At 38.6% G+C, this 24,071-nt stretch overlaps 4 protein-coding genes across 5 annotated transcripts; 3 read left to right on the forward strand and 1 right to left on the reverse strand.

Moving 5' to 3' along the window:
• Window positions 1–1,243: 1,243 nt before the first annotated feature.
• On the forward strand, window positions 1,244–5,951 carry LOC105692474 (uncharacterized MFS-type transporter C09D4.1-like). Its single transcript, XM_012411701.4, has 7 exons — window positions 1,244–2,978; window positions 3,287–3,518; window positions 3,996–4,233; window positions 4,812–5,023; window positions 5,110–5,213; window positions 5,297–5,407; window positions 5,580–5,951. The coding sequence occupies exons 1-7, from the start codon at window positions 2,758–2,760 to the stop codon at window positions 5,902–5,904; spliced, it is 1,443 nt and encodes a 480-aa protein (XP_012267124.2). The 5' UTR covers window positions 1,244–2,757; the 3' UTR covers window positions 5,905–5,951.
• A 1,668-nt stretch (window positions 5,952–7,619) lies between these two features.
• On the forward strand, window positions 7,620–11,480 carry LOC105692470 (uncharacterized MFS-type transporter C09D4.1-like). 2 transcript variants are annotated; one of them, XM_012411696.3, is made up of 7 exons: window positions 7,620–8,177; window positions 8,890–9,121; window positions 9,316–9,553; window positions 9,942–10,153; window positions 10,254–10,357; window positions 10,433–10,543; window positions 10,755–11,480. In XM_012411696.3, exons 1-7 carry the CDS (start codon window positions 7,954–7,956, stop codon window positions 11,083–11,085), a joined length of 1,452 nt encoding a protein of 483 aa, XP_012267119.2. In that variant the 5' UTR covers window positions 7,620–7,953; the 3' UTR covers window positions 11,086–11,480. The 2 variants fall into 2 exon arrangements, with proteins under 2 accessions (XP_012267119.2, XP_048512503.1); XM_048656546.1 differs by lacking the exon at window positions 7,620–8,177 and adding an exon at window positions 8,436–8,748.
• On the reverse strand, window positions 11,401–14,046 carry LOC105692471 (proteasomal ATPase-associated factor 1-like). The gene is made up of 6 exons (XM_012411697.3): window positions 13,208–14,046; window positions 13,019–13,059; window positions 12,664–12,932; window positions 12,363–12,568; window positions 11,846–12,161; window positions 11,401–11,758 (listed from the first exon to the last, which is right to left on the reverse strand). Exons 1-6 carry the CDS (start codon window positions 13,267–13,269, stop codon window positions 11,444–11,446), a joined length of 1,209 nt encoding a protein of 402 aa, XP_012267120.2. The 5' UTR covers window positions 13,270–14,046; the 3' UTR covers window positions 11,401–11,443.
• Window positions 13,914–16,121, forward strand: LOC105692425 (cell wall protein DAN4-like). The gene is made up of 3 exons (XM_012411623.3): window positions 13,914–14,108; window positions 14,877–15,221; window positions 15,730–16,121. The coding sequence occupies exons 1-3, from the start codon at window positions 14,033–14,035 to the stop codon at window positions 15,822–15,824; spliced, it is 516 nt and encodes a 171-aa protein (XP_012267046.2). The 5' UTR covers window positions 13,914–14,032; the 3' UTR covers window positions 15,825–16,121.
• Window positions 16,122–24,071: the final 7,950 nt, after the last annotated feature.

A 24,071-nucleotide genomic window follows, 5' to 3' on the forward strand; every position in this document is an offset into this window, starting at 1 on the left:
CATATAGGTGATGATTAAGAGTCATACAATCTCGACAAGAAGATTGAGAAAGCAATACTGGATCACGTTTAACTTTTTGTGGATGTACCGAACATTCGGCTTAACGGTGATAAAGATTTAAATGATCACAATGACGTCATGTCAAGAAATGGTCAAGAGCCAGGCCGGGTCCCAGGTAGTACTTCATTTTTGTTGCGTATGTTCCATGCGTAGCAGTATCATATACGTGTAATGCGACTAAATCGAGAGGATTCTGCTCCCATACGTCTGAAGGGTACCATATATCCTACCATAGCGCGGGATTTACCCGTGGCTTTGAATGCAGATACGGAAGTGAGCGAATGAATTGTTCGTCGAATATGTTATATTATTCGTCGATACACGATAACAAGTTTCAGGAATTAAATGTACCTGCTTAGTAATAAGGAAAACGGATCAAACTGGTTGCGTAAAATTCATAGTAAAGGGTACAATTCGGAGTAGGATAAAATTACATTAATCATAAAATTGTATCGCGCATGCATAACGGGAATTCAAAATTCATTAACAAAATGAAATCATGGCGGGTTATTTTCTATTATAAAATGAGGATTGTCTCAAATGTTATATGATTGACGGGGCGAGTGCGAATGAAAGAATCAACTTGAACCCGCTAGTATTTTTATAACCCAGTCACGCGTTCTCCACCTCCGGGAATATCCCTGGTTTTCTGAACCTAGTACATGCCTACATTTTTTTGATTAATGTGAAAAATCGCACATTAGAGTCACGTATGTTTATACAATAATTTATCGATGAATAAATACAAAATCGGCAAAAATCTTTGCGCGGTTAGTACACTGGAACACGCCAACTATTACACACGTTTCTGAATTTATCAATATTTTACTATACACATGCACCTGCACTACCGGTTTCTTACGCCCTGTATGTATTTCATCCTTCAAGAATACCAGTTCTCTATGGACACTATTTCAAAGAAATATCATCCACCGCTCGTGTGTAAGAAAAAATTACGTCTCGTTTCGTGATTACTCCGCTCCGGACAGATTTTTCACCTTCAGGTCTGCTCCTAGATGACTTCAAACGTTTTTTTTTTTTTTTTTTTTTTTCAAATGTTAGGGTTCACATTTAGAACACAAAATCGTATTGAAGATATCTCCAAAAAGAACTTTAATCGCATGAATTAATTCATATATGGTGCAACAGTAATTTCCATCGGCAGGTGAATATGCAGTTAATTAACTTATTTCAGGTAACCGTGGGTCAGATGCGACATTCTTTCATGCCATAAAACTCAAGGACGAGGTTAGCGCGTTTACCTCACGATCACTGAATCTTGACTATCGTTTTACGTTAGCACTGTTGATATCTCTGCTCGGTAAGTAATCGAAAACATTAGATTCTTTACATGCAAAATCTTCAACAATCACGCATTGCTCTTCTGTAAATGAAGCTGAACCCAAACGAACTATCGAATCAATGTAGAGTATTAGAAAATGATAAAAATCCGGTATAATAATGCAAAAGACACCTCGCATCTGTGAGCAGGATAACACATGTGAGCATTGCTACAGGAGTTGAGCACGGCTCAGAAGTATAAGTGTATATATAAGTGTGAAATTGTGGTCAGGCCAGTTGATCCTTCTGTGCAAAGCGGCGGTTGCTGAATGAAGGAAATATATACACACATATCTGCGCAGATTTGAAGCTCAACGGATCAAAATATAAATAAAATCAAAATTTATTAAATGGCAGACTTCCCACGCTCGATTGAGACCTATATCATTGGAACCACACGCATAACTGAGAAAATGAATATCGTGGTCACCATACTTCTGTTTAAAGTTCAAGATTCTTTCAAAATATCATATCTGCATTATACAATAAAACAACGAACCATGTATTAACTACGCATGTGAACAACAGCACGATCGCAAGTTTTTTGGTTTTCAATGATTTCATGGTCTCTGAACGTAACACTTTACATACTGGCGTGGTGAATATCGATGGAAATACGCTAGTTCCGAACTAGCTGTAACAAGGGTCAGAAAATTTCGGAGGTATTAGCGTCGCAGTTTGGGTCGCATTATTTTCTCACGCGTACGATGTACCCTGTAATTCTCACATCCCAAATTGGATACGTGGATAGAAGAAGATACGGTCAAATACCTATTTACCGGTTTTGGATCGTTCGAACGATGAGTAAAAGTTAGTCAGCGATTAAAGAACTCATTCGGATAGCGTATACAGCCTGCAGTCTCAAAATTATAAATACATGTAAATTATTGAATGTAAACGTATATAGAAAACCGGCATTTATCGTGGTTCCCTCATCACCTGCTGAGAGATAGTGTCTATCAACGCAGAGTGCAGAGCGGCCCTGCAGGTCCGAAACACGCTGGATTCCCTCTGACGTCAAAAAGAGGAGGAGGAGGAGCAAAAATCAGTCTTGTAGCGTGAGTTCTTCACCACTGGCATCGCCCTTAAAAGCAACTCCGTGCTGGGAGTAGATCTCAGACAATCGGTGAAATTCGAGTACGACGTTGGCGATTCAACGCAGTCGTTCTACCTTCGGTGTGATTTCTATCACTGTAACAGTAATTAATTATTTCGGAATAATTATGAGGTAAATCGTGCGACGAAGCATCCTAGTGATAGAAGTTCATCGCATCGGACAACGATCTGAGGTGTAGCTAGCGTGTACAATCAACGACTGAACATTTGATAAAAAAAAACAAAAGAAAATAATTGAAGATGGCTTTCGACTCCGATAATGGAGCCGTCAGTGTTCCTTTGACGGGCAAAAATCCAGTGATAATCGCGGTCGGGCAAAAAAAGTGCGACGTAAACTCTAACAGTCCCTTGGTAAGGGTTTACACAAGAAGATGGCTCATGCTCGCGGTCTACATCTTCTACGTTGCCTCTAACATAAGCCAATGGGTCCAATACAGTATCATCAGCAACATCATTGCGAGGTAGGAAGATGAAAATATATACGAAAGGAAACGTCGGAGTCTCACCGAAGTGGAATTATCAGAAATAACTGTAACTTTTCGGAATATAAACTCAGACTATTATACGCTCACTTACTTAATGGAGTCTAACGATTCGAATTTTTCATGGATTCGCGGCGCGGTTCGCACGGTTTGCGCGGGCCGATACGCTTTTCCGTATAGTGTTACCATATACCCATACAGACAATATGTGGAATTAATCAGCCTATTAGTAAACACGATGAAACCGCGTGGGATTTTGTCTTGAAAAATATTTTATAATACTTTAGATATTACGACGTTTCGCTGGTTGCGGTAGATTGGACTTCGATGTTGTTCATGTTGGCTTACATCGCATTGGTTTTCCCATCTTCGTACCTGATGGATAGATTCGGTCTTCGATGGACCGCTATCATCGGATGCTTGGTGACCGCTATCGGCTCGTGGATAAAAGTGTTGTCCGTAGCACCTGATAGGTTTTATGTAACCTTTATCGGACAGGCACTGGTTGCCACTACGCAGGTAATCTTCACCACAATATGGACCACGGTCTGCATGATTGTGAATAAATATTTTCATTGTTATAAGGGAGTGAGCAGGCGTGCCTCTAAATATTCATGATGACACGTATACGACGCATGATCTATTTGCTTCCGTCCGACAAAAGCGACCCAACGATTTGCGAATCAAAGAAATGTGTCTCCGCGTGCAGTAACTATTTCCTGTCCGTTTACTCATGTAACGCTCAAATTAAGTCTAATCAAGTAGCTCAAATATATGATTATGAGGGCACTACGTACGATGTTGATTAGCCGGAAAAAGTGCTAGATAAACTCATGTGGTCTTCTCTGGTACAGACGACTAGTACACTTTCAAATGAGTCAAGCCTAAGTCCGCAATACTTTTCCGTTTATTGTATCGTCTTCACAATATAATCACATAATTTGCATTTCATGGTTGATCACAAATGTATGTATGTGCACATGTATATTCATACAGGTATTGACGCTCAATGTGCCCGCTCGTCTTGCGGCCAACTGGTTTGGACCTCGCCAGGTATCAACAGCTACGTCAATGGGTCTGTTCGGGTTTCAGCTTGGTATAGCTGGAAGTTTTGTATTCACACCGATGGTGGTTGAAAACCACGAAAATTTGGAGGATGTTGGAAGAGATTTATCCAAACTCTATTGGTTTTACGCCATTTTTTCATCGCTTGGACTCCTTGCAGTTCTTGCGTGTGAGTATAAGGAAAAGTTTGCAGCAGCCATTCGTAGAATTCTCTTCCTGATTTAGACGTGCGAATTGTGGCAGAAGAAAATAAGAATGTGCATGCCGGGGGTGTAAATTTCACGTAGTTTCAAATCCGCCAGCTGATAACGTTACAGGAATGTTGACGGCTGTATAATTTTGTGCAAATCGTTAATGGCACTTCAGATCTACCACAACTCGTTGTTCAGTGATTGGAAAATGGAAATATCAATGATCACTCGACCTTTGTTCGATGTAGCGCAATGCATGCTCAGGAATCGAATAATGTATTCCAAGTTTAGACATGATATCAAATATACAGTTATTTCTACCGATACAAAGTACGCGGCATTCCGGCTATTCGGTACAGATTTTTTAAATCATTCCGGTCTAGGCTATTCGAACGTACATACATACTACAAAGCCAGTGTAACATAACACCATCGCGACTTTCATATGATATGAGAATCGAATGTATTACAATTTACAACGAGTATAATATAATACCTATCACGCTGACAATGAGTATGTTACGATACATGATAAGTATTTCTGTACATCCGACAGTTTTTCAAGATGATCCTCCGCTACCACCCAGCGAAACTCGAAGACTTCAGAAAATGAAGAAGTCTGAAGATTCAGAAGGGTTTGTCCCCCTTATGAAAAGGCTACTATCGAATAGAAGCTATCTTGCTCTTTGCCACTCCTTCGGCATAAACATTGGTATTCTGAATTCCATTGCCACGCTACTGAATCAAATGTATCTCGTACATTTCAAGGTAATTATCCTAGACGATTAAGGTTATCAGTGAGCTACTGCGTCATTAGCACAGTCCAACTTAATGGGTGAAATATCATATTTTAGGACGGAGAAAAAGAAGCCGGACAGATCGGCCTGTTCATCGTGATCACTGGAATGTTCGGCTCTGTGGCGTTCGGAATTATACTAGACAAGTATCACAAGTTCAAGTATGTTTTTCCAGTCCCTACAGCTCGCAATCACTTATCGTAGAATATTCAAAAGGCTAACTGGTTTTTCTATATGATTACAGATTGACAATATGTGCGGTGTACGCATTATCATTAGCTGGACAAGTACTCTTCGCGATTTCTCTCATGTTGGAAATAAAATGGATGATTTATGCATCAGCCATATTTCTTGGGTAATTTTGAATTCTAGTAAACGAAAAGTTCCGGACATGTGAATTGAAAATTGGTTCACGGCGGGGAAGAACCAGATCGTTTGAACCGAACCAACTCGAGTCATTAGTCATCGATATGAATCAATCAAGCCTACGTCACGGTTGAAGAATTCTATTTTGTTTTTTGTTGTAGGTTTTTCATCTCAAGTTATTTCGGTGTTGGATATGAAGTTTGCGCTGAATATACTTATCCGGAACCAGAGGGCATCGCCACTGCTTTCTTGAACGTCACCAATCAAATTTACGGAATAGCCATAGTTTTGGTATTCGGAAAGGTCATCCAAATATTTGGTGACCTCTACGCGCACCTTGGAATAGGATTAATTATGCTTTCAGGGTTAATAACAACCATGTGCACAAAAGATCTCCAGAAACGTCAAGAAGCGAGACAAAACGCTCGTTACAAAGAAGTCCATTTAAACAGTTCAATTTTACAAGACGAAAAGCAAATTATATGAGCGGTGCAGCAGTATAAATTCTGCACAGTCGTTGCGAATTGAATAAAGCAAATCAATGCATTCTAAAAGCAAACCTTGAAAAGGTGGTAAGGCTGTTCTAGAATCAGTATCAAATCGAAAGCGGACATCATCGGGCAATAACCAAAGATGTGCTATTTACATAATCACGCACCTGTGATTGTTATAGTTTAAGGTACGTTACGGAAAAGTTCACGTGCATTCGAGTAGGATTCACGCCTCAACATTCTGCATTTGCTTATAATCGTAGTAGAACCTCCATAAACGTTACCATTAACCAAAGTTGAAACAAAAAAAAAACGAATATACGCTCGGAATTACTGCACAATTCAATCCACATTCCGTCCATTTTGAGGTCGCTGTATGATGGAACTATTTTCTTTGCACGTTTGTAAGGTTTAGAAAAAATCCTAAAATATTCTCAACTCATGCGACTCTGTATAACAAGCTTGTCAAAATGATCAATTCAAATTATTCATACCGCCGATTTGCCAAATATCCTTTGATGATATAACCCAGAATTTTTTGAATACTCTGGAAGAGTAATGAATTCATAACGTAATTCATCTTGAAATTATCAAATAAGAAGTAGAATATTTTAGAATTTTCAAGCGCTTACAATTAGTCCTTTTCTTTTATTAAAAACTGTATAGGGATAACCATCACTTAAAACCGGTTACAAAAAATTTCATGGTGTTTTGGAAGCATTACAATTACTACAATATGAATTGGTGGGCGCCAGATCTTACTTGAGCCTCCGCGTGGACTTCACCTATTATTTGCCCTGTATAGAATAGCATCTACCCCATTTATTAGAAATAGAATTAGGTGCCGAACATCGCTGTATACGTTCCAAGAGAATTCGTATGATATAAGTGATCAGCGTGTCATCAGTATCGATTGTTTGCTCACCAGAATTTACATACACATCGTAAATACGTGTAATAAGCTACAAGATGTTTGTAATAATTATCAGTCAGTTAATGTGAGATATACTTCGAAGGAAAAAGTTCTCCTCTTTATGATCTGATGAACATAAACGTAATTTCTGCGATTCTCTAATATTGAATACAATGCAGGAATTCGAGAAAAACCATTCGATTGCCAATTCAGCTATCAGTGCCTTTTAATTGTGTAGATCAATTGTGCAACACGTGTAATATATCAAATAATAACTTGAAAATTGTATATATAAATGTAGATAAATTTCATAAATGTTATAAATATAAGTACGACAAAAAATAAATTTTTATAAAAAAACCGAAGTGGTACTTATATGAGAAATTTGCGACAGATATATCGCTGTCTATCGGTACAGATCAGATAAGAGGATACGTTCGTTCAATTGAGCGCAGCATTCTCTTTTCATTAACTTGGTTCTCCTTCTTCCTCGCAAATGCTTGATTAGTCCCCCTCGATGTTGCCACTTCCATTAATTGTAGAGTGCTAGAGCTAGTAATTATGAAGCTTTGTTATTGGCTTGTGACTGTGAATGTATGTGTCGCGGAAGTACATCAATTGTCATAAATTATGATCAAGGTTATCCGACGCAATAATAAACAAGTTTACCTAGTATCATCTATCGACGTGGGAAACAACTGGGTATATGCGAGATTAGATTCAGAAACACTTACTGCTAGGAATTCAGTTTTGACGTCATAAAACAGGCAAAGCAAGTTCCATGTTCGAAGTTATTTTATTTACTACATACGGTCGTGTCTCTCCAGTGACGGTTCTGAGTTATAATTTCTGTGAGATTTGACCGTTTTTCTTTAAGCGAATTAGGCAATTATTATGTGGCTTCGATCGTGCCGGTAGTGGTGCAGTCGATCGAATCTTTCATTCGAAGGAACTTTAAACGGGCTCTGATCGCAGAGGCGGCTGACAGGCGGTAAACGCGACTTCTTTCACCGGTCAGTGGTCCGTTCCTGTCGAAAAAGAACATCGGTAGGAGAATGACTGTGATTTGATTACGAAAAGCGCCCGAAGAAAGAATAGTGAAAGTTTGGAACTCGGCCAATCAGTTTTGAAATGACTTTTGATACTAGAGCCACGAATTCGAGTGTTCCCGTCAAAAATAAAAATGCGGGGAAACGGGCCTCTGCAGTGATTACAAATTGCACTTCAAATTTGATAGTCCCTGAGGTAAGGGTGTATAAAAGAAGATGGCTGATGCTCTTCATCTTCATCATTTATACCATCGCATGCATCGGTCAGTGGCTGCAGTACAGTATCATCAACAACATAATTTCAAGGTATGTATATCTACTCTTATAGGGAATTCCTTGGAATATACGCAATGCGTTGGGTCGTCATAATAGGTGCATATTATAAATATTTAGAGTCTCCTCACGACTGCTTTCATTTACACTATTATCGACGATGGAGAAAACTACAGCATTGGCAGAAATCTTAAAATTTAAAATTGTGCAACTTTATGTCTAGGAACGCGCATGAGACGTACCGTATTTGCTAAATCACACTCTCTGCCCTGGGTCCAAATAAAATATTCAGTGAAGGAATTATGATCGACTAAGCATCCACTTATTTGAACATTATGCGTGCATCGAACGTAAGGTCTCAATTCGGTATTGCACAAATATTGAATGTGGCTTATTTAGACGTTCGTATGGTTATATCACTTTAAATTGTAGAGTATACAATTATCGTATTGTTTATCGCAAAAGATGGGAATCCACTATTCTCGAACCAAGGCGAACCTGCATAGAATATGAGCTGGCTCACTATAGTATAACATGAAAGTATTTTACGGACAAAAACAATTATGAAATTCTATGTCAGTTTCGAAAGTCACGAGCATCTGAGGTTCGTATATGATCTCTTCGACTGGACTCTGTATAGTAATATGTATATGTATGGAATCGCCAACAACAGCCCACGTGTTTTTTGAATCGTTTGAAATGAAAGCAAAGATCTAATGATGAAAGAGAAATTCTTTTTATTCAGATACTATGGCGTTTCGAACCTGGCTGTAGACTGGACTTCTATGGTGTTTCTGGTGGTCTTCATACCAATGGTATTTCCAGCGAGCTATCTGATAGATAAACTGGGTTTGCGTTGGACCGCTATTGTAGGAGGTGTGATTGTCACTTTAGGCAGCTGGATTAAAGTATTTTCAGCTTCCCCTGACAGATTCTATGTGACTTTCATTGGTCAAACCGTGGTCTCTAGTGCCCAGGTAAAAACGATTATAACTTAAATAATCGCCATTTACTTTTTTATGTATAGTCGTAGCCCAGTTGACCGAGCTATATTACGTAATTGAAAGTATGCCCAAATGGATATCATAATAACATTTCACGTTATGTATATACGGCGATATATTGGCAATTTAAAATTCGACTAGAAGTCATTTTTTCTATTATTTTTTAGGTGTTCGTAATGAGCGTGCCGGGTCGTCTTGCCGCCAACTGGTTTGGAGCCAGCGAAGTCTCAACGGCAACAGCCATAGGCCTTTTTGGGTGTCAACTTGCGATTGCCACTAATTTTTTACTGCCACCAAATATAGTGAAAAATAGTGATAACCTTGACGATATTGGAAGTGATCTTTCAGTGCTTTATTTGTTCAACGGTATCTTCTCCACAGCAGCTACCATCGCTGTGATCATTTGTGAGCATACACGATTTCTGTACAAACAAAAATATCGACTATATACTTACAGATACTTATATAATTCCACTGTTTTCGGCGACAATCAATGGTTCTCCTACAACCTCACACGCCCCTGAAATCTATATGGTTTCTAGTCGAACAATGGATATTTTCTCAAGTCTGAAGCCCGCCAAAACTTATTAACAGGATTTCTTATACAACTTTTGCTAAAGTCTTAATCGAAGTAAGCTTGATTCTCGGACGATTTCCTACAAAAAAAGCGATTATGTTACATGAATAATAATAAATCGTGTCAAGGAGACACTCACTACTTCTGCATAACTATATGAATTTCGGTAATACATCTGCATATGCTGTGACTGCATACAGTTTTTTTTTCTTTAAGTCTTCCATTCGGATCCTCCACTACCCCCGAGCGAAACTCGAAGGCTTCAGAAACTTCACGATTCAGAAAGCTCAGAAGGATTTTTGGTGTTGACAAAAAATCTTTTGACAAATCGAAACTATATTGCATTATGGCACGCTTTTGGTGTTATCATCGGTATCTTCAACGCACTTGGTACATTGCTGAATCAAATGTACCTGTTACACTTCGAGGTGATTTTTTGGTGCAAGGCATATAGGTATTATCTATGTAAGGCATTTACATGGTCCTACTGACTCTAGAATTTTCTACTCTGTCTTTCTGACTCTTTAGAATAGCGAAGTAGAACTTGGACATATTGGCGTGGCAATGACAGTCGTAGGAATGATTGGAGCGATTGTCGCGGGAGTCGTACTCGATAAAACACACAAGTTTAAGTGAGTTGTGCTGTACAATATATGTATAACGAAACAATTTGAATATCTAACTGTACACGATACGTATAATTTCAGACTCGCGATAAGTCTGGTAGGCGCACTTTCGTGGATGGGGCATGTACTCCTAGGTATTGGCTTGGTAGTAGAATACAAATGGATGATATGGCTCGGGGCCATTATATTCGGGTAAATAATGAATGAGATAATAAAATCTACGATTCCTCACACGCAGATAGTGAGACTTCAAAAAAATAATTCATCAGCGGTGATACCGTTGTAAAGTAAAATAATAGAATCAATAGAGTAATAATCGAACAAAGGTCAAGCTCTATCTGCTTTGTTGGGGCAACTTTAATAGAGAAAATCTAAAAGTTATTTGTATTTTTTTTTACATCAGGTTTTTCAATGGAGGCTACAGTACTATCGGCTTTGAAGTTTGTGCAGAGTTTACGTACCCGGCACCGGAAGGTGTGACCACAGCTTATCTCACCGTTGCGCATCAATTGTACGGCGTGATTATGATACTGATATTTGGAAAGGTGCTAGAGTTCCATGGCGACGTCTGGACACACGTAGGATTAGGACTAATTGGAATGACAGGTGTACTCGCCAACATATTTACCAAAGATATACAGAGGCGACAGAATGCAAAAGATAACGCACACTGCGCAGAAATTGCGATGAAAGATTCGACTCCGAAAAATTCGGGCCGAACTACTCCCAGTTGAATTTGGATTCCTCTATGCTAGGCGTCTAATTTAAACCGAATATGTTATAGTTGATAAGTACAGTAGGCGTACAGTATTTAGCTTCGGTTAGGGTTTAGTTTATAGTTCTAATTGAATACGAACTAAATATACGCCTTAGCCCGTCATATGCGCTTTTCGAATTTGTGCATTATAAATCAATCCTTTTATCAGGGCGTAACCGCCTTCATCTTGACATGGAATTTTATGAATCAATAAAACACCCATCCGTCTTAATTTTTCCCCGACCGCACTCACTAAAGTACAAAAAGTACAACAAATTCAGAACACTTTGCATAAATTAAAATCTTAATTTTTATTTCAAAAAATACAAGTAAGCTTAAGAATAAATTTCGTTGAGGATTTCTCCCATTTGATATTTTCGTACGCATCCGTCTCTTGCCCCAACATATACATGCCCTCGCCCATCTGAGGCAAGATCGTTGATTGGTTCAAAATCGGAACCTGTTAACTGTAAACGGACTGGAGGGATGGATTCTTTACTGGACAATGGTACTGGGTAGCCAATGCATACTCCATCAGTCAGACCAGCTAAGAGCAGCCTATCAAGTCCAAGCAATGCCCTAACCGGGCTGTTACTTTCATGAATTATCCTCAGAGTTTTCAAATGCTTTGTTATACTGATTTGATGAATCTGCAAGCATAGAAAACGTACTATGTACAATTGATACAAATGCAAACATGTAAAACTTGTTCAGTGTAGTAGTTATCTTAATATTACCTGTCCATTCTCCAATCCAACTGCCAGAGTATCGTTCCCCAACAGTGAAAATGCTGTAACAGCAGCAGGAAGAATTTTTCTAGCCAATTCAGCCCTGGCTTCGATTGTGATCAAAAGAAGCGTGCCATCTTCGCATCCAATAGCAAGAACTTTTCCCGCCGTTCCGATCTCCCGTTCTGAACGCAGTTCGTTACATGGGGGCAGCTCTAGCTGGTTGGATGAAGTGATTACACAGCATGTAATACTACTCGTCAACTCACAGAGAATTGCGAGACACTTTGATTCTCCAACATCCCAGAGCCTCGCTGAACCATCCCTGTGAATTTTCATTAATTTATTATCTAATAATTTTCACATCATACATGGGCTGACAATTTTTCCCCACTATTGACTGAAATGAAAATTCTCTCAACGCTACTTTCATATATTAGGTGTTAGTTACAAGTTCATCAAACGTAAACGATTATTGAGTGTTAGTTAGAAATAAACAATATCTGTGAAATATCTATGTGATTACTTGGAGGTTGTGATGACGTTTCTACCTCTCTCAACAATAACCATGTCTGTAACAGGAGCGGTATGTCCGGTAAGTGTAACAGGACATTTACCCGTCTGTGCACACCAGATTCTGGTTCGCCAATCTGCTCCACCTCCTAAAACTACCACATCAGATGGAAACCATAGGCACTGGTATATATCCCCAACATGGCCTTCCAATGTTCTCTGCAACAACGTATGTTACATGATTCCTCATCCAGAAGAATTTGTAAAAAATAAGACAATGCTTGGCTACTTTTGAAGAAAACAAGAATGGTTACTCTAATAACTCCTCGCTGTGTTTCCCATATTTGTAACTCTCCCTGAGAACCACTTGACAATCCTAATCCTCCAGAAGTAACCGATATCCTGGTACAAGATCTGTTGTGCAAAGGAAATGATACCAAAGGGGCAACAAACACAGTGGTAGTACCAGAAGCCTCATGTTTAATTGTCACTGATTTTCCTGTGTATCTGGTAACTACAAAGCCTTCGGTAGATGTTATTTTCCCATCTTTTAGTTTCAAGTATCCCGTAACACTAGGTTGAGCTGGAAATATTGCAAAGGTAATGGTGTATGAAAGCAAGGACAATCAAAGAGTTGCAGGTAGCGAATCAGCGACACTACATCATTACCTCTGTACTTGTAGGAAATCCACGCCTCCTTATCACGACCCCTATTTGCAAATGATTAGAAATGTCAAGATTTAGATGAGCAATTTTTTAACTGATAATTACAGATTTGCAAGTGAAGTTTAAAAATTTGTGCCAATGATAAGTATAGGGGTTAGATACTGATATTTCGTTCGTGAGTATTCACATCACCTGAGACACTCATCCCAATCACAGCGTATGCCTATTACGGGTAGACTGCTATCAGATGTCATTTTAAAATTGAAAACAAATAATAATTGTTGGAAATCACCGTATTGCAAACGACAAAAGTGTGTTTGAAATTTTCAATTGTAGTAGAAACAAACTGTCAATTCATGGTTCACGTTACTCCTCTGAAGTTAGAGGGGGATTTGCTGGCTATTGCATTGTCGGCGCCGCCAAGCGCATCGCGTTAAGCTCGAAGCAGATCTGTGCTCTAAGCATGCACATGATGCACATGCTCAAATCGCACGAAATTTGAGATGAACATCAATAATTATTCATGTAGAAACCTCTCGATAAGTAGTTGTCTAGAATTCACGTAGGTAACTCTATGAAATAATTTAATTGAAACGTGATTCACGTTATAGAAGTATTTATTGTTTGGAAAAAAATTGTATTTTTGGTGTAAATGTGAACATACGGTTCACAATGCTAGTCAAATGATGCATCAAAGAACAAAATTTTAGTTTCACTGCTGAATAATAATACGTTTTTTCGACTTAGTATGATGTGGAAAATTTGTGTAACGAATCTCAAATTGTAAAGCAGTCACGAAAAATTAGTGAGTAGCAACATTTTACGATGTATGTTATTCTGTTGAGCTACATCTCGAAAAGGTGGGGGTTTTGCCTGTCGGGGTCTGAACTTATCGTCTGTTGCCCGCTCGGCTGTATTCGTCGTCGGTCCTCCGTTCACTTGCGCTTTGACGGGGTAGTCTTTAACCTGCAACTTTATATTATTTATCAGTAGGGGTTTGTAAATCTATAGAACAAAATGAAAGCTGTACGCGCAACGTGTATCGTGATTGCATTAGCCTTCTTCGTCGGGGTAGTCGAGGTTGTGGATGCTGGTAAGTAACCCCATAATGTGATGAATCCGACTTACTATGGCGGCAGAATCTCACAAATTGCACGCTGTGCAAGTTTCCCTTGTACGTACGTAAATCGTCACGTCTCTGAGGCTTATTGTGTGCTTACACCATCAATGTGCGCATGACGTCCGCGGCATGATTGACGTACTCCATGCGTGATCAATTTACGTTCTATTTCAAACAACAAAAATGCTACAGTATTATCAGCCACTTTCATCGACTCATAGTCACAGATAAATTTTAGCAGAGTTTTTTCTACGAAAAAATCGGGATTATTTTGTTATCGATTTGCCTCACGTACGATTTTTTTTCTTCCATGTCTGACTAGGCTAACTATTTATTTGTCAAAGAAAACGTCATCCCAGAGACGGTAGAACTGGGTACTTTGTTGGGATACTTTATTCATTGTAATCGAGTTTTCTCAGTTCTATACTCACACGATATGTTACTTGTGTTGGAACCTAGTTTTCCTTTAGGCATACTTTTTCTTTGAACAGAATACAATGTTGGAAAGTTGCATTTGTAAATTATGTATCGAAAGCTAACACGAATATACCTTCTTGACAATCAAATTTTAATTGTGATTCGTTATTAGAATTGATGTCTATATAGTTATTGCGCTTATTACCTTTTGCAGCGGTCTGTGGATTTTTTTATTGGAGAACCTGTGATTTTGTTCCATGATTTTGAACATGGAGATTATAAAATCAAAGCTGCGTATCCCGAAATATTCTTTTTATTATCTAGATACCGACAGAAGTGTTGATGTTCCGCCGGAGCCCGCACCTAAGACATCCACAGCTATTGTAAATGATTCTACCACAGCCCAGCCTATTACTACACCTACCACCCAAACTTCAACAGCTTCAGATCCAACAACAAAACCTACAATACCATCATCAACACCATCAACAATACCAACAACAGCATCTTCATCGACAACTAATCCTACAACAACCACTACCTCAAATACAACTACTCCAGTCACATCGACATCAAGTGCTATTCCACCAGCAAGTACAACAGCTATACCCCCAACACCGACGCCTTGCCCTTCGGATCATCGTCACTTTGATGGGCCAAGTTTTATGGGTAAGTTGATCACCCGGTGAAAAGTCTTTCAAGGCCAGTGAACCATCATTATTGAAATGATCCAACAATAAAAATGACCTAAAACCACTTGACATAGGGTACTTTAAAATGTTTAAGTAACATTCTCAAAGTGCATTTATTGCGTCACAAATATTGGGTACAAAATGTCCAAGATATTGTAAGTGATCCAATTCCATCATGTGACCTACAGTACATTCTTGTTGGTTTACATTTCTGTCATATCATCAGTATTTCTACATTCTTGCCTATTTGATAATATCAACATTTTTTTGTTTTGCCCTTGAATCAGAATATGCTATCTACAGTAGCAGTGTCAAAATTATTTGTTTTCTAAATCATAATCTCATTGATGAATTTTCTCAAAAAGATGAATTATATGCATAAATTATATGTTCAACTTTTCCACCACATACGAATTGTCATCGCAATTACTGGCAGGATAGAAACAAGAAAGTAGAACTCCTTTTTAATATATTTCTCATCACAGGTGGTATAATCCTCACTGCTGGTCTGGTGGCAATCACCTTTATATTGTGGAAATTCTACAAAGCGCGCGCGGAGCGTAACTACCGCACACTTTGAAAATATCTGCTAAATTTAAGAACTTACTCTATGATCCTCAGTTATTAGAACTAAATACTATTGATAATTATTTTAGTTATTAATATAATATCGTGTATTTTTTATATTATTATAGTAAATACCGGAAGATTGAAGTGCTCTTAGTACACTGATGTGCTGTTATATGAGATTGTTTCTCTCCAGTCAGACTATTAAATGAGAATATTATAATATTGTGTGTGTACAGAGAAAACAAAGGAATTAATTTCCTGATGTAAAGTGTGCCATGGTTGCTCTAATACATTCCATGGAAAAGGATTCTGTCCACATTCATTTTCCTAAATAATCCTCATACGGTATACTTTCTCCATTTTAACTTCTTCATTGATTTTAAACGCTGCGACCGCTATTAGTGAAGCGTGATGTGTACACCAAGGTGGCTTACACAGTCTGAACGAAAATGGTGCTGAATAAATTAATTTTTCCCTCTAGCTCAGCGTGTATTTTCCATGGGTTGTTAAGAACATAAAACTGATCATGCTGTGAACTCTAAGGAGAACGCTGTAGTGACCGGTTGCGGAAAGCTAATATCAGATTGAAACATTTTTTATTTACCATTTATGACCATCTAGAACTATACTATGAAAATAACTAACACATACAGATGGCCGATACGAATACCTCTGCAGAAAGCGGTATTCAACAAATTGCCGTCAGTGATCATACACTGTAGGTGCCCACACCAAAGACAAATTAGACAACTAGTGTACGCCGAACGCATGACTTAGAATACACAACGTTAAATATAGATTTTGATGAGTTCCTATATGATATAGGTTCATCTTCTGCAAGTTTATGTGTATACACACTGCATGTACTCTCCGCGCACATATGTCTGTACACATTTATATTTATAGGTATAAACGTACGGATTGAATCTGGTTGATAAACACAAGTTCATGAACGAACATTGCGAATAAGAAACATGGCTCTGTCAGAGCGATGTCGTTGGCCGCATGCAAACGCGTAAATTTTACAGACAATATTAGTTAATCCCTATTGTCTAGAGGCCAGATATTCAACAAAAACTTGTATTCTGTGGCAAATCCTCAACCTAATGATATAACGTCGCCAATACAATATTGATCACCATCCTTCTCTTCTCCTCTCTTCTATACAGCACAAAACTCCTAATCCAGTAGAATTAGATCAAAGAATGCCTAATATCTACAAAATGGACTTGGAAGCCAAATTTTTTTGGTCAAGTAAAGGGTCATGCAAGATGCCTAAAAAGAAATTTTTTCCAACAGAATTTCCTTGAGCTTCGTCTGCTATTTTGAAAAACAGGTAATCCGTTTTATCTCGTCTCGTACTGGTTGGATTTCAAATTTTGTTTTTTTCGTACTGTAGGGAAATATATTATCTACAACCATTTTTGTTCGAAGCATTTTTTGATAGCTCTCAAAAGAAAAAAGTTATGATCAAAAAAGTGCCAATAATTAGTGCTTAAGAATTTTTATTGTTAACTGTATCGCTTCCTTTTTATTTTATCAATAAATTATTGAAATAAAACCTGTAGAGGACTAAATTCTGAACATTTTTTGTATGAACCATTTTTCGATTACTCGAATATTACTTGAGATAGAGGACCCCGTCTTTATAGGACGGTAGGACTTTAAAAATGATGCACCGAATATGCGCTGGACAAGTTAGAAATTCAATGGAAGTCAAACGTAACAAATCATATCTTGAAAGCGAAAGTAGGAAGTTGAACAAGATAACTAAAATAATTAACCATTATAATATGTGCCTAAAGATTGTCTGTAGCTTCATCCAGTGGCAATGTTTAACTTTCCGTATGTCATCATATCGTTGAATTTCAACGCAGAAGACTTTCAAAATCATTTTCTTTAATTCAAAATTCATTTCGCAAACCGCTTAAACACGTCATACGGTGAACCAGCCTAGTACCGCATCTCACAATTATTCGAACAGCTCTAGATATGTTTTTATCCCATTTTTTGTTTTTTTTAGTTTGACACAGCTATGATGGATAAAAACTTACTTGTTTCGGACGAATAGTTCGCTAAAGCGTGAGTTTATCGATTAACTGAAGCGAATGTATACGGTGTCCAAAATATAAATCATTTAATTAATGATGAGATTGGAATACTAAAATGGTTTTAGCCCAGAAGTTTGTGAAGTCCGTAAGTCCAACGCCCTCACTCACGTCGGAGTCGTACGTGATCAATTGATCCAAACAATCTTGCAGCAGACCTCAATGATCTGCACGATAATCTATTACGCCTGCATTGCGCTACCGAGTCACAACCATATGATCGTTGACTGAAGATAGTTATCATCAGTCAACGATATGATCTCACAATCAGTCGACTTTTCAGTTAATTAATGTAGATTACCTCAGGCAGGGAAACTTGCGAAAGATATCCAGAGTCGTGGCTTTAGTTTCAAGAATAGACTAGCTGGGAGATTTGTCGTATATTTGCCTTTCGTCATATAATCGTACAGGTTGTCGCTCAATTATACATAAATGTCTTTACCCAACTGCTTTGACATAGTGTTAGGGCGTTAGTTCCTCGTTTTGTTACATCGCTTGGTGGTCACGTTGTTTCAGATGTGTCAAGGTCTTTTGAATTAGATGCAAACTTGCGTCCGCTAGAGGTTGCCGATCGATATAAGTTCTGGGCTAAAACCATTTTGGTATGTTCTTTGTTGGCCAGGTAAGAATTAACCCTTCGGCCCACTCGTACCAGAAAAAAGATGTACGACAAAAATATGTAAAACATTCAAACGATTTTTGGGTATAATATTACAGCTCTTTTGACCCGAATTCCCATTACTTTCAACATCTTGATTCGAGCTATGCGTAAAAAACTGCAGTTTTAATGAAGAAAGGATATAAACTTCTGTTCGCTAATTTGCTGTAGTGCCGTAAATTCGTGATTTACAAAACTTTAACATCAAGCTCAATAATCCATTTAATTTTTAACTGTGGTACTGGGCAAATTTGTTTTGATTAGCCTGCATCATTTTCAAACATGACATTTTATAATTGTCATCTCGCCCTGAGACGAGACACGGGCTATTAACCGTTACGCTTGCAATCTGACATAACGTGATATTTACTCCTCCGTAAATCGATCGTATTATCAGTAAAAGAAATGCCCGCAATTATCATTCCAAAGCGGTGCTAAATATAGTTTGCAAACTCAGACTCAATGGCGGGTTTCAGAACGACGCAAGTCGCACGCGTCATGTTTTGCACTTCCTGTTTTGGGTAAAGGAGTAACTGTAGGGTCTTATCATCACCTATATTAGATGACAGCAAGTGCAGGCGCTGATTGCACAGCCCTGTACCTATACGACCCTTCAAACGCCCCTTTTCCAACATGGCTTTTAACGAACCCATTTTCTTTTGTGTTTTATATTCATTCATTCGATAATCCCAGTCTTCGCTAGTATTTTTATCATTTTATACGTACGATGTCAAGTAACATACAGGTATGTACGTACTTGGTAGAGCAATTGATTCGGATCTTTTTTTCTCTGATGAAATAATGTAGTTGGCGAAGTTTTTTGCTCCGGAGATGCTTTTTTGGGATGCAGCTATAACAATATAAGCCACTGCGGCGTCGGTGTTGGCTATATGAGGCCCGCATTGAAGAAGAACGACTTACGTACATCAGGTTTTTCGATAATATCTATTACCGTACTATTCATGGAAGTATCTTATATGCCCAATAAAATTATCGAGTACCAGGTTCAACTGGCGAATCTTGAGCGCATCGGAGAGTCAGAATACAACGTTTTATTTGAATATTCGTAAAGCTGTTTTTGTCGGGAAGTATTCGGGTGAAGCGCGCGGTATACCGGTGATTCAGCTCTGATTGTGAGAAATTATCCACCATCTTCGTCGAACGCTGTTCCAAGATTTGACCCAAAAATATATATTCATAAGCTTATTTGAAAACATATTAGTGAGTATAATTCTTATACATATGTATAATCATAACGCCAGATATAACCTGCTTACAAGTCATGTGATCGATGCGTAAGAGGCAACAACTCTGACACATACATAGCATTATGATAGCATGGAGATCGCGGATGATCCAACTCGATACCTTGGTCAGGCGGCCTTGAGACACGGTGTTCTGAAAGGTCGCAACGGTCATGGTGCAATTTACGTTCGCACTAGCGGAAATAGTGGACGTCGAAGTCATTCCACGTCCCGATATCATTTGTCGAACTATAATTTCCAGGGTACCTTAGCAGCAGTCACGATGGTCACTGGCTTCGTTGCTCTAGCATATTACAGGTGACGAGTCCAGCGCTTGGATGAGGGTATTGTGTGTTCATCATTCGAGCGATTGTTAGGGCTAGACTATGTGTTGGATCGGAATGGACGAGGTAAAATGAACTGGCATAAATATTTTTCCGCAAAACGTTTTAGATATCGAGGCTCCTGATGGTTGGAGAACGGTGAACTTAGCGAAGACGTGGAACCCATGAGTGCCACGAAGAACGTCATCCCTTTCTCGAAGAAATGGTGTGATTGGCAACTGGACAGCGTACATTTCACTGGCGAATAAGTATTCAAACATTAGATTTTTTTACTACAAAAGAACCATTTATCTGATCACCTCGGTAGACTTTTCATGCTTGGGATATAGGTACGTGTATAGCTACTACTCGGTGCAACAATATATCTATGGTGCTACAATGCCCCGAATCGTGATTAGAATGTTCGGAAAATTTGTATAATATAGTTGTAGATAATGGCAAGCCTGTAGATCGGTTACATTCGATGATTTTATTCACTTTACCCTACTTGTGTACAAGGAAACTTGAGAACCGAGGCACATGGCTGCGGTAACAGATTAGATTCATGGGCGTAGCTCCTTCTGTAATTGGTGCTACATTCGGCGCGTAAAGTTCCGCGCCCGCAGTTCGGAAGCTCATAACTACGAGGAAAAAAATGATAGAGCAGAATTCAAAAGAGGTTTGAAAGTTCGGAGTATTCTACGCCTGATGACGTATTTTCGAATTTCGATAAGCGAACACACCGACAGTTATGACCACCAAAAGATCGAGGAAAAAGGTTTTTTTCGGAGTTATCCAAAGTAGGTTAACTCTGGAGTGTCACCACTCGTTAGAAGAGCATTCGAAAAAATCCAGGGACGTTCCTCCTGATCCCACGTTCCAGAGATCCCGTTGGAAAATTTCAAAAATGTTGAGAAAGTATAAAAAGGCGATCTCGGGAACGGTTCAAGCAAAACGAATATACGTGGGCTGAAAATGCGCAGAAAAATATGCACTTTCTCATGCCGTAAACAGAGAATTGCTCGTATTGCTGAATTTTCGTTAATCTTCATTGACGTTTTAGGAAATTAATGGCGTTAAGCGGGCGACCCAGCCGTTGCGGCATCGCTGCATCCCCACATCTCCCCGCGCCGCGCGTCGCGCAATGTCGTGAATTTCTTTTACAAAACCGCAGATGGTTATCGAAATTTCCTACCTCGTAAACTAAACGGTATTCGAAAGAGTGAGTTACAAGCATCAGAATCTTAGAAGGAACAATCTCATCTAGATTTTTTGATAGATCCACAATGGATCGAGGTACGAATTTGATTATTTGTACTTCCAGTATCAATTTTCGGAAGAAACCACTATCGTTCGACCGTATGCATCCAAAATTTGATATGAGCGTTGGAAAGTAGAGGAACAGAACTTCAATTTCTTTTTTTTTAAGTTTTTTTCGCGACGATATAGGCATCTGCCGCGTCCAGTTAAACTTTTCAAGTCCATTTTTGCTCAAAACGCTAATAACTCAGCGGCAAAAAATCGTACGACCGTTTTTAAATAAGCGGTTTGACGCTAAAAGGTTGCCCTTCAATCGGCACATCTTACATTTGGATGAGAAAAAATCCCCCGCCTCGTACGAAGCTGTAAACTCAACGAATTGTCATCTTAATTCCGCCTTTCTGTCTTCAAGTAGCCATAAGTTCGGCCATGTGTGACTGACATATATTTTTTCTAAATGTATCTCCAGATACATTACGATAATTTTTCACTGAGATCCGAGCGTTTGAAGTTGAGCGATTTTTTTGTAGAAAAATGGGTGTTCCGTAAGATGTTTTGAAGAGTTAGTCATTAGCCTTTGTATTATCCTGAATGACTAATCGGCACGAGTTCATTCCCATTCCATCAGCAAAACTTTGATCAGCATATATTCCATGATAAAAAACCTACGCAGCGTGACAACGGCTGAACATGCGACACCTATAGAGGAGGTCGCGATGGCATGAATACATTATCAACATAAAACATTCCCGTTTCAACAGCTACCTAGGAATTGATCGACAAATGACCAGCATTGACCTCATGCTAGCAACGGCTGGGAATTCCAGACTTTCGTAGCAAGATACTGATTTTGCAGCGGAGCTTTACAACCTTTTTTATCCGCAGACGGTCCATTACAGTTACCACCAACGAAAAAGAATATTGTAACATAGGATTCGATCGATTGCCGTTAAACTTAGTACCTACCGTTATGCCGGTTACCATGTTATAACTTTTTCGAAGGTGCCGACGATGAGTACCTACTGTGAATTGTTGTCTTGTTATATATTTCTGACACTAGATAGAGCCATCGGACAGTTTAATTTGTGGGACTTGTAACAATTGGTGAGATGTGAGAGGGTTTATACTGTACATTTGAAAATTTATGGGATTCTGATATGCAGTGTTCTCAGAGCAACGCAAGCAATGTTCGAACACATTATCTACAAGAGCGTTGTATTATAATATTTTTAGACAAATGTCGGCATAATAACATTGTACCAGGTAGAAGCGATTACATAATACTGAATGAAAAAGGAAGAAATTAGTTCCAGTTCTCGAGTTTTATAGTGAAGTTATCACATACGGAGTCCTTCACGTACATTTGTATACATCCAAGTACCGCGATGATAAAATAGCGATAAAATGGTGAATATTTATTCATCGGGTTTAACTTGACGTATAACTATAATGCTATCTGTGTCAGGTAATCATCGCTCGCATAGCTCAAAAGTGCAGAATAAACAATTGGAAATAAGGTCAGTAGGCGGACATGGAAGTAGGTATGGTTGGATATTATATGGAATATGGCGATCGTTGACAGACGCTAGCGAGCGAGGATATGAATTATGACCCATACGAGTCGGAAAAAATTTCATTATCATTCATGGAATTATTCAGTTGATTCGCTCGTCTCACGGTGTATCTGACGTGTACCCGAATACATGTACATGTCTTTAATTCTATAAATATAAATAAGTCTATGCGGATCGATCATGTATCTCAATTCACAATGCAATCGTTCTCATTGACAGCGTGTATTAACGATCAGTTTTTACAGTTCACGAGTACTATTGACAACATGGAACAGAAGCATTTAGTATTTTTCGGTTCTGATCGCAATCATACTTATAATCGCAACTAAACGTGACGGGAACATGACGTTGAATGATCCGTGCTTCACATTCAAATGACAACGTTCATGTAAAAGGACTGCATATTGTATGTGAGAAGCAACGAATTCTTGTCCAAATGACGAATATTTTCAAATATTCACATATGCTTCATGTGTGGAATGTTTTTTTTTTTTCATTTCGGTACCTATTTCGTAACGAGAACAGAGTTTGACGCAACAATGAGAATAAAGATAATTCTTGTGGTCTTGAGTCAGAAAACCGTTGTATAGATTCAGCTACTACGTTCGCAATTTGTATAGACAATCGAAGGTGTGCGAAGCTTCACGATGATTAATGGCATCCTAATTCAATCAGTGGTAGATTATTTCTCTTTCGCGTGGTCTGATTTTGTAAACCTATAAAGATCGGCGTTGAATCTCTTGCACAGTTTACATTTTCGGTTGAAGACAACTTCCGCTTATCTCACGTAAATCGCAATTACAAAATTGTGTCATACGACTCGATAACACCGATATCACGCGCGATCTTGAAGATTCGTGAAATCATATAATATTTTAGAATTCGAAGACTTTTTGGATTGAAGTTTGATAACGCCCTATCAGAGTTTCGGCAAACCCCGCAGAACTTGAAGAAAAAAGAAAGGTATGAAAAACAACATGAAAATGCACCCGTATCTGGAATCGCGTATATACATAAATTATAATCCATTTATCGGGCTCCGCTCGAAAAAGTTGAGCAGACCTTCGTTTCCCGTGGGCTGACAGCTGAA

This window comes from Athalia rosae, chromosome 1 (assembly GCF_917208135.1).
Source record: "Athalia rosae chromosome 1, iyAthRosa1.1, whole genome shotgun sequence".
Lineage (NCBI taxonomy): Eukaryota > Metazoa > Arthropoda > Insecta > Hymenoptera > Athaliidae > Athalia > Athalia rosae.